The sequence below is a fragment of the Phaenicophaeus curvirostris genome, chromosome 1, assembly GCF_032191515.1.
Source record: "Phaenicophaeus curvirostris isolate KB17595 chromosome 1, BPBGC_Pcur_1.0, whole genome shotgun sequence".
Classification (NCBI taxonomy): Eukaryota; Metazoa; Chordata; class Aves; order Cuculiformes; family Cuculidae; genus Phaenicophaeus; species Phaenicophaeus curvirostris.
In genome coordinates, this window is record NC_091392.1 from 141,202,084 (window position 1) to 141,213,144 (window position 11,061).

Below are 11,061 nucleotides of genomic sequence, written 5' to 3' on the forward strand. Positions count from 1 at the left end.
AGGTGTCCGGCATACCTGCTACGGCCCTTGCGGTACTTTCCAGACAGATGATTTCCCCTGTGTGAGGCTGCTTTTCACCCTGAAGAGGCCACCAGGCCCACCACAGCCCTCAGCTCCACGACCTGGGAGACTATCGGAAAGTAGTGGAAAGCTGGCCACAGGAATACAAGCTGGTGCAGAAACACGCAGAAATCCGCGGCTTGTCAAGAAGTCTCTTCATTGCCCAGGAGCAAGCACGATCAAGGGGAAGGAAGGTTTCAGTTCAGGGGCTTCTCCACCTTGTTGGCCAGGGGAAGGGAAGGAGGTGGTCGGAAAACATGGGAAGAGCACAGCTGCTTGCATGCCTGCACCTGGGGGATGCACAAACAGCCCTGGGTTCAGCTGCGAATGAGAGGATGCAGCTTCCTCACCCCGTATATCGCTGCTCTGTCCCCACCTGCTTTTCAGAGACCTCAAGCCTATGGTTTCTTTCTGCAAGGCAAGTGCTGAGCTCACCCCTTGACAAGCGAGGTGCTGGGTTTTACTGGAGTGAGCGAGGTGCTGTTGGTGGATAACTGCTCTGGGTACTACAATCACTACTGGGCTAGTCTAGGTGGAGGAGAGGCTCGGTAGCAGGGCGGGTTTATGAACTAGAACCCGTGTCTCTTAAAGTACTGGGCTCGCCTAATCACACTGTTGACGTAGTAGTTGTCACCATCACACGGGTCTTCCTCGTAGACCTGGAAGTTGCCCATTTTTGCACGGTAGTTGCAGATTCCCCCTGGAAAGAGTTAAGAAAGAGTTGTTACAGGCTTATTAGAAACAAATAGGTATTTAAAAGTAAAAGTTCCTAGCCAAAGGGCCATGTATCTCACAAAACCTGCTTGAGAAATTGTGCATTATTATCAAAAAATGACCGATTTTGCAAAATCCTTATTTCTATAGTGAAGAAATCCATTACTTTCTCCAAATGCAGGTGGGAATGGCATGTTGGTCCCAGGAAAGGGTGTAATCTAAAAAGGCAGGAGCAGGACAAGGATGGGAGAGTAAGAAATAGCATAGGGTGAACAAACCAGCATGCAGATAACACAGACTACAAGCGAACCTGGATCCCAAGCTTCCTTGACACAACTTAACAGTCTACCATGATAAGCCTGTTGTGTGGCAGTGCCTCAGTTTCCCCAGTGGCTGATGTCATGTTGGTTTCTACCTTATTTATCCACCTGACAGCCGTTTCACGCACAGGATGAAAAGATAAGAGGATAACTTGAGACCTGTTCATGTTTACTGAGCACGATGCCTTTTCCAGGGAATTTAAGGAGGTCCTAGGTCTGGCCATTAACCAACAGTGGCCAAGCCACTCAATGTAGAGGCCCTCTTTGAGCACTTGTAATCAAAGTCAAGGGGCAACCTGTGCCCAACACCTTTGCCTAGCTCTGCATGGGGTGTCTCCATGCCACCGCAGCAGGTCCCAGGCTGGGCTGGTTTCCCACTGCTTCCTGCAAAGCTGCAGGAAATAATTGCAGCAAAGCTGCCAAAGTGCTTGGCATCCCACCGCGGTCTCCCTTCTGCAGGCAAAAATACAAAGGCTCTGTGGACGGTGCTTTGAGCTGGCAGGCTGCCTCTGTATTCAGCCCTCTTGCTGGTCTGCTGGTCTGGGATTGCCTCTTTTAAACTAGAAAACTCAGGGCGTCGGGCGTGTGGTGGTAAGAGATGCTGTGAAACAGCTTCTTCTCCCTTAAAAATGACACCAACAAATGTGCAGCACTCTGATCACTTAGCGCGTCCCTTTCTAGTACATCACCCTTCGTGTACCTCTCAGCTGCCGGTCCCAGGTCCAGGTAGGATGTCTTGCCCGTACTTCATTGATTGCAAGAACCAGGATAGTTGATCCTTGATTTATGTGTTCTTCACTATCCCACACGGCGTAAGGGTATTGTCGCTGCCTGCCAATCTAGAAAAAAATCAAGTGAGAAAATCAGTTTCTGAACACAGACACCACTGTGTCTTCTCCTTCTTTGTACTCCCAGGCTATGACTCATTGAAATGACTTTATTTAGGACAACACTTAACCACAACCTTTGATGTTGAGGAAATGCATTTAAGTGCTGTCTCAAACACAGATGAGTCATTTGTTAAGGTAAGGCCCTGGGATATACACTACATTATTGTTCTGTTACTCAAACTTATCATCATGATGTACCTGCATCAAGCCGTACTTCTGCTGTTCCTGGTCCCAGCCATTGTTGAGGAGCAAGCCAACGCGACTCTCCTGTGAGATGATGGCAGCAATGAGTGCTGGGTCCAAACACAGGTTTCTGGCTACTCTCTTAATCGGGATCTCGTATCTCCTCAGGCGTACAACGTCGGCCTCAGCAGTCCTCCATACCATGGCAAGTCCTGCGTCGCAGGAAAAGACAGACTTACACACCCTCCCCTCCAAAACCCTAATTTCCCCCTTGAGCAGCTTTATTAGAGGAGTAACTCCAGTTTTGAAGAAAATGCAGCTACACCGAGTCAGGCGCTGGTGCTTGAGCAACAATTACAACCCTGTCAGCTCTGACTGTGGCTGGGGAGTTGCTGTGGCAATACCTGAGGGCAATGAGAGGAAGGAAGCAGCTTCTCAGGAGGTGGGACTGTGTGTTCATGGTCCTCTTCTGCTGCCACAGTGCTGGAAATGTGGCTCTTCAGTCAGAAAAGTGAAATTTCAATTTGCATTTGAAAAACATGAGAGAGAGCATTACTACCTACCAGCCAAACTGCAGTAATGGCTACATTGTTAGGCTGTGTATAGAAAAGTGGGGTTTTTCAAAAGTAATTTTGGAACAGCTTGAAGACAAGCATGTGGATTTGGATTTGTGCTTGGACATTCGCAGTCCCGTGTCTGCCCCATAGGCATCGACATCTGAGGTATGTGGCAAATTCCCTGGAGTTCTGGGCACTATGAACCTGAGGCAATCAGCTGTGAAGTGGCACGAGGCAATACCACAAGGCAAGGAAAAGGGAAATGAGGAATAGTTACCAAAAATGGGTCACCCAGAGGCAGGAAGACTGCACACCGGGGAGCTTCCCCGGGCAAAATGTGTCCTTGGTAGGTCACTGCTGGCCAGCTAAAGCCAACATAGAATCATTAGGTTGGAAAAAACCATTTGAGATCATGAACTCCAACTGTACTTGTCCACTACTAAATCATGTCCCCAAGCACCTCATCTACCCACCTTTCAAATATCTCCAGGGATGGTGACTCAACCACCTCCCTGGGCAGCTGTACCAGTGCTTGTTAATGCTTTCAGTGAAGAAATTTTTCCTAATGTCCAGTCTGAACTTCCTCTGATGCAGCTTAAGGCCATTTTCTCTTGTCCTATCACCTATCACTTGGGAGAAGAAACCAACATCCACCTCTCTACAACCTCCTTTCAGGTAGCTGTACAGAGTGATAAGGTCTCCCCTCAGCCTCCTCTTCTCCAGGCTAAACAACCCCAGCTCTCTCAGCCGTTCCTCATAAGGCCTGTTCTCCAGCCCCCTCACCAGCTTTGTTGCCCTTCTCTGGACACACTCCAGGATCTCACTGTCTTTCTTGTAGTGAGGGGCCCCAAACTGAACACAGTATTTGAGGTAACATGCCAGCACTCAGGACCTGGTCCTGTGCAGCTTCATCTCAGAGCTAAGAGGCCCTTGGGTTTTGTGAGGATGCAGATGCTAAAGTCTTGCCGGAAGAAGAAGCTGTTTTCACTGAAAAAAAGGTTGCACCATTTCCCGTTGCTTAGAATCGTAGAATCATAGAATCACTAGGTTGGAAAAGACCCCCAGGATCATGAAGTCCAACCATTCCTATCTAAACCATGCCCCTCAGCACCTCATCCACTCATCTTTTAAACATCTCCAGTGAAGGTGACTCAACCACCTCACTGGGCAACCTCTGACAGTGCTCAATGACCCTTTCTGTGAAAGATTTTTTCCTCCTTTGAGGCTGAGGATCCTGACTGTGGGACCTGACGCTTGTCCTCCCACTTCCCACCAGGTCTGGAGGCTTCACAGCACCTGTTGTTTGGGAAGGGGTTGTTTTCTCCATTCTGGCTAATTGAAGGGTTGTCCCACATTTAACAGAAGGTGAAGCATCTCTCTGAGGTACAAACAGGTTGGTAAATCAAGCAGTGAACGGTACCTACCACAGTCTGGGGCTCTTACAGCTGTACAGGAGATCGTGGGGGCTTGAAGAGTACTTATATCACCATAGCAACTGTAACTCATCGATGGAGCTGCAAAATGAAATAGAGGTGTTTGAACATGTGAAATTTCAGAGCAATATTGTACAGCGTGCTGCAAGGGAATACAAGTCAGGTATGAGGGATTCATCCAGACCCATAATCCACACCACCTTGAGTTGGCCACACTTGTATGTTTGCCGCTGGTCTCCAGCGGTAACATTAGCAGTGAATGCCAGAGAAGAGGAATTTGTTCTTTCCTAACTGAATGTCTTGAAGCCAAAGAAGCTAATGACAATTTAGATTAATAGGCGCCTGCCCTGTTAGGTCTAAAGGCTGGTTTGGGAGAGGGGAACCACAACATTTGCATTTCTTACAGAGGGTTTTTTCCATTCAATGCCCTCTAATATCTGGGACCACTTGGATGATGGCACAGGTGGCACTTGAGCACGTGGCTGGGAACAACTCCTGTATCCCTTTGTAACTCAGCAAGGAATTCAGGAGAGCGCTCGCTTCAGCCTGGGCCAATTACCCTGCTTCCTCGGTAATTGAGGGATGAATAGCCTCCATCAAACAGTCTGCAACATTTGTGAGGCCATTTTTGAGTAGTCAGAGAGGCTGGACAAGGTTAGCTGGGAAAATCAAAAGAACATATGTCTGTGACTCTCTTTTGGTGTCAGTCCCAGGGCACTTTTGACAACAAATGAAATCCAAACCCTGACTCACCAACAAGGGCCATAAGGCCCAGCAAGAGCAGTGCAGGAATCATGGTGATGGCTCTCCTCAGCTGCCCCAGGAGACCTGGAAACACAACAGTTTGCAAAACGTGACATGATCAGAGCTGATTTTCAACAGCCGTGTAGCAAAGTTTGCAGGGCAAAAGCTCCTAGTCTGAGGCACAGGATGGCGATGGCAGTAGCTGAAGGCAGGTTGAGGAGTGGAGGCACTCTTTCTGCTGTACTCTCTCCCCTCAACCCCAGCACGGGATGCTGTCACCAGCTTCAGAGAGTGGTGGTGGGAGGAGATGCAAGCGATGGGAGCCACACTCCTTATTTTCTCCTTGTCTGGGGGATACAGGCTGAATGTCTCCTCCATCTCATGTGCCACTACACCATCACAGCGAGAGGGAAGGGCTGAGCTGGGGCAGCTCGGGAGCAGGGAGGTCCTTGTTGGCAGCCTGGGTGAGCTGTGATTTTTTTTAGCCCCTGTCACTTCATATGGCTTGCTCGCATGGCCCCTCCTGAACACTCGTAGCATATCTTTATGATGAGAAGGTATGGTACCTTTGCTTAAATTTATGTAGGTGTTTGAAGTGTAATGCGCCACAGAGTGCACGTGTCCTTTATGTCTCTGTTCAAAAGGCAATGAGATTTTTGCCTGGCTTCTGGAAAATGAGTTTCCAAAAACCAAGCAACATGAGCATCACTGCTAAAAGCATCCAAGGCAAAGATTTTGCTAGTGAAGTAACACTTCTGCATTAATTCCTGTGTGTGATAGTGGCAAATAATCACTTCAGTAATAAATGCATCTGCCGTGCTTATAAACAAAATCCAAAAATGTAATGAGATCATAGCTATCAACTGGAAAAAACATTGACTTTACTCGCTTGCTGGCGAGTGCATTTAAACTGAGCATTTTTTATAGCTTGCAATTGTTCCCTTTTCCCTAGGAGGGTTTCAAATACAGAACACACCATGAGTCCTGTAGGCAATCATTGTGCAATGCTAGGAACACTTGAAAATGCCTTGTTGATTTTAGTAATGTGTGACCTCTTTTTCTAGTCTTTGCTTCTACTGCAAAACAAACTGCATGAATGCACAAACACAGGTAGCCCACAAGCATCTTTGGAGAGACTCCCTTGCCCTGAGTCAGCTTATTCAGTCCAGCAAACATCCCTGGCTGGAGCTGGGTACACCCAGTAGCTCAGTTTGAGCTCTAAAAGTGAATATTTGCAAGCCTGGATCAATGTAGCTTCACCCAATACCTACCAATCCAGTGGCAAATCCATACAGGTCCCCATCAAAAGCTATAGGCTGTAGTTGTTTAATACACACAAAAAATTTCCGTACTATAAAGTTTTAAGTTATAAGAATTTTTTTTGCCCTCCCATCATGAAAACCACCACAGGCTTTAAGTAGAAAGAGCATAATAATCACAATATTGACAACAGGCTAAATTAAAGCAAGACCAAGGCTTCTGCCTCTAAATAAATATTCTATGAGTGAATTCAGACTCACCTGTCTTCAATCAGCCTTCCTCTGAGGCAGGTCACTTGATGACTTTTATATATGTGTGTATGAAAAGGTACGCACCCTGCAGGTTTGGAATGTTAATTCCTACCTAGCAGGATGACATTTGTTTTAAAATGCAACAAGTAATGTATATTAAGAGCTTAAAATTCTTACGATCCCTTTCATCCAAAGATTTGCACAAGCGGTGGTGAGTAAGATGCATGAAAACCCTGTGAAAAGAAATAAATACTATTTTTCCTCCATCAATAAACACATTGATGCACAATAAATGACTGGCAGAAAGCATTCCAGTGAATCAGTGGTAGAGGTCAGGCAAAAATCAGCTCCCTATCTAATGCTCTCCTTGCTTTGCATCTCAGATCAGTCTAGACATATTTCTAGAAGGTTTTTTTTGTCTTGTTTCCTCGATGATTCCAGATTGCCAAGCGTTTAGTTGAGTATCATGCTTCCATATGAATTCCAAAAAGGACAATTAAAGAAAAGTATCTCACTGCTTTATTGCTTGCAGCAAGTGTAGTTCTGGAAGTTGATGGCTTGAACCCTTTGAGAGCAGAGGCAGGGTTTGGGGAGGAGAATCCACTTATTCCGCTTGCTCTCTTTCGGGCTTGAGATGTGGCCGGTAGGAAACATTTGATCAGTTACTAACTACCGTGTTCCAAACCAGGTGATGGCTGTCACCTTAAAAACCAAGAAACACAAATATTATTAACTTAGGTCCTGAGATAGCATGAAGGAGGGAAGCTTCACTGGACAACCTTGCCCTGTTGGTACAGAAGGGCTGGGCTGTCAGCTGCGGTGAGTCTTGAGCATAAAACTTACTTATCTTGGTGAAACACGGAAATAATGGACAACTTCACAAAAAGTATAAAGTGAGGCATTTATCCTTCATGTTCACACTTCATATCTTATTGTGGTGTCTCAGACAAGGTTATCAATTAATAATTCTTTTACTGGGGTTTAACATTTTAAATGTTAAAAGGTAACATTTGAAATAATGTAAGGTGAGAATCTATGTGGTGTCTTTGGAAATAATAGGTAGAAAATAAAGTCATCACATGTAGAGTGTTGCTTTAACCATTTCAAAAGGAGACAGTAATCAAAGAAATGCTGGAGGGGAGGAAAATCAGAAGAAATGAACTGGGATAAGGTCAGAGTGCAGACCTTGATGGCAACAAACCCTGTAGATGTTGTCATTTTTCTACCCTATAGCAAGATATTCTCTGTTAGAAGGAGGTGTGTTCTCTCAAGTAGATGAAAATATTTTAATATCAACATCCAGTTACCTTATATGAAAGTAGTATCATGTTAGTGATAATAAACCTGTGTTCCTCTGTCAGCAAATCTGTGCTTGTGTTGATGACTTGGGACTATTTTTGAAAAGCATCCTCCAATCTCAGGTAAGATTTCTTTCCTAATGCTTTGGTCACTTGCTGACAGTTTTGAATTTAAATATTGCTTGTCTTTGCTATGTATTTTCTCTCTCATTTATTATGACCCACATAATCACAGATTTTCTACATTTAAAAGTACTGTCACATGAATCCTTAACACCTGCTCTGCATTGCATTGCTCTTTATTTACTCATTGACGCACAGATTTTATATTTTAAATACAGTTATTTTTATCTGTGCTGCTGCATGCTCTTAGGATTGCGGGGCAGATTCCTTTTATTCACATAGTTGCCAATATAAGGCCAAAGAAGAGGATATTTTTTTCAGCAGCATTACAAATGGGATTTTTTCTTGCTAGAAACATCTTTGCCCTCACAAAATTTGCTGAATGCCTTTTAGAGTGAATGCTGAAAGCAGACAGCCTGTATGGAAACAAGGTCATGCACAAATACACTGAATAGGGCAAAGCTCTAAGCCAGTGCACTTGTCCGAGACACCAACACCCAGAGGGACCTGCGGGGCGTTAGAAAACACGATCTTCTGGCTCAAACATCTCTGTGGGACTGTAAAGTCAGAGGATAGAATCCAGGCAAACCACTTCATGAGAGTGGGCTGTGTCTGTCACTGCTGCAGCACCATTTCTCATTTTTATGGTAGATTTAATTTGGAAAATGATGTGCAGTGTCAGGTGCCTCTGACACAACAGAAGGGATGAATTCAGCTGTGATATGATGCCACTTATGACAGGCTGAGAAGAGGGTGAGTTAGAAGGCATCTTTGTGTGTATGACTTAAAGCAGCTCTTTCTAAATGGCTGGATTTCATGAATAGATATCTAGGATTTTATAAATAGATATCCAGGGATGCGATGGACTGATGTCCTTGAAAAATGTTACCTTCTCTCATAACACTACTGTCTCTCTTTTAATGTTTTTCTTTATTATTCTTGTTATTTAGTTTAGAAATGCAAGGTTTCGTGTTCATTTGATGTCGCAAGACTCTCATTTAGAAGGGCAGTAAGTCGCTAGCCCTCAGGGCTGAAAGTAGGGAAAATATAGGAAATCTGTGGAAATACAACGTTAATTGTTAAATTAATATTAAAGGAAAAGGGCACAAAAGTTATAATTAAAAAAGAAACCTATAATTTTAAGCCAACTTTGCTGTTGTCTAAATTGTTAAGCACAAACTATGCCAGTACACAATCCCTTTGTGCTGGATTTTGGTTGCACAGTATGTGATTGGGAGGGAGGAAGTGGAAGGTCAAGGTAATAGGAGAAGTTCACCAATCAAATGATATCTGCATTTTCTTAAGCTTAAGAAGCAGGAAAGCTCCCTGGAACAGGGACATGAAAATGATCCAGGGGCTGGAGCACCTCTCCTGTGAGGACAGGCTGAGAAAGCTGGGGGTGTTCAGCTTGGAGAAGGCTCTGGGGAGACCTTATAGCAGCCTTGCAGTACTTAATGAGGGCCTACAGGAACGATGAAAGACATTTTTAGCAAGGCCTGTAGTGACAAGACAAGGAGTAATGGTTTTACAATGAGGTGGGGTAGATCTAGCCTGGATGCAAGGAAGACAATCTCTATAGTGAGGGTTGTGAGACACTGGAATGGGTTACCCAGAGAGGTGGTGGATGCCCTGGAAACATTCAGGGTCAGGTTGGATGGGGCTCTGAGCAACCTGATTGAGCTGAAGGTCTCACTGCAGGGGGATTGGACTGGATGACCTGCATGGTCCCTTCCAATCCAAACCATTCCATGATTCTATGATTCTATCCACAAGGGCATCTTGCCAATAGGCTGCAGTCAGTGCCCACAGACACAGCTTCTCCATGGTCTTTTGCTGACACCACTAGTTAGACAGAGCTAAAGGGAGAACAGAGTGGACAAAAAATGCTACCCAGCAGAACAGCATTTTCCGCTTGCTTTACATAAGCTAGAAAGGTGCACATCTCACATCTAAAGCACATCAGGGTTCAATATCACCAGTTCTTTCCTACTTACAGATTTTCACTTTCTATTTATTATTCCTCATGCCAAATGATCTACTACGTTGAGGGTTTTTTTCTTTGTACTTGATCAAAAAGGAGCATCATTTTGAAAAGCATTGTGTATTGCACATGCTATTCTCCTTCAGGTCACAGGTTATATCATCATGTTTCACTGGGCGGTGAGAATGCTATGTAAAATTACCTGGAGCAATTCCCATAGTAATTACTGTCTCTATTGTGAATTTTAACTCTGGTTTTGTAACATTGGCAGGCAGATGCATTTCTCAGGTTGTTCTTTTTGATTGGGATGTAATTATAGGTAACACTGGGTATTCACAGACTTTGTAACTGCTTTGTAGGGAAGCTGACCACAACATCTGACGCATATTGGATGCCTACCACTAACTGGCCAGTCAAAGGTGCACCCACAGCATCATCTCAAACAAACCCTCTACAGCTGCCTTACCCAACTTTTAAAGGGGTTACAGGCAATGTAATAACCATATTTCCACAAATCTGCTTTTCTACATCTAGTATACCTGTAAGTAATGATAGCAAACATCTTCAAACTTGTAAGGCACAAGGTTCTCAGTTTTCACTGTGTTCAGAAATGAATAGGTGCTGAGGGCTCCAATACCTTCTTTTGTTATTATTATGAGGGGAGACTTCATTGCTCTCTACAACTACCTGAAAGGAGGTTGTAGAGAGGAGGGTGCTGGCCTCTTCTCCCAAGTGACAGGGGACAGGACAAGAGGAAATGGCCTCAAGCTCCGCCAGGAGAGATTTAGGCTGGACATTAGGAAAAAATTTTTCATGGAAAGGGTCACTGGGCACTGGCAGAGGCTGCCCAGGGAGGTGGTTGAGTCACCTTCCCTGGAGGTGTTTAAGGCACGGGTGGACGAGGTGCTAAGGGGCATGGTTTAGTGTTTGATAGGAATGGTTGGACTCGATGATCCGGTGGGTCTCTTCCAACCTGGTGATTCTATGATTTTGCCTGAAGAATGCAGGTGGGCATTGAAGTGACACTCCACTCCTCACAAAGCATCCCTATAGTCATCGTGTAAAATAACTAAAACCAGAAGTGTTTATGAGGGAGGAAGAAAGTATTTTCCTTTTGTTCTTTAAAATCAGACTTGGAATTTTATTGTAGGAAATTGTGTTGTGTTCTAGAAAAGAGGTCACCGGACTGGATCTTATGAGACATTAGCTCACATCCCAGCTTAACCTCAGATCTATCACCTAAAGCA

General features: G+C 44.7%; 1 protein-coding gene across 3 annotated transcripts; it reads right to left on the reverse strand.

Annotated features, from left to right (window-relative positions):
* Positions 1–338: 338 nt before the first annotated feature.
* On the reverse strand, positions 339–6,908 carry LOC138716796 (lysozyme g-like). 3 transcript variants are annotated; one of them, XM_069849978.1, is made up of 6 exons: positions 6,422–6,908; positions 4,911–4,985; positions 4,149–4,238; positions 2,183–2,379; positions 1,795–1,933; positions 339–760 (listed from the first exon to the last, which is right to left on the reverse strand). In XM_069849978.1, the coding sequence occupies exons 2-6, from the start codon at positions 4,951–4,953 to the stop codon at positions 630–632; spliced, it is 600 nt and encodes a 199-aa protein (XP_069706079.1). In that variant the 5' UTR covers positions 4,954–4,985; positions 6,422–6,908; the 3' UTR covers positions 339–629. The 3 variants fall into 3 exon arrangements, with proteins under 3 accessions (XP_069706079.1, XP_069706078.1, XP_069706077.1); XM_069849977.1 differs by lacking the exon at positions 6,422–6,908 and having other exon boundaries at positions 4,911–5,267; XM_069849976.1 differs by lacking the exons at positions 4,911–4,985; positions 6,422–6,908 and having other exon boundaries at positions 4,149–4,549.
* Between the last annotated feature and the right edge of the window lie 4,153 nt (positions 6,909–11,061).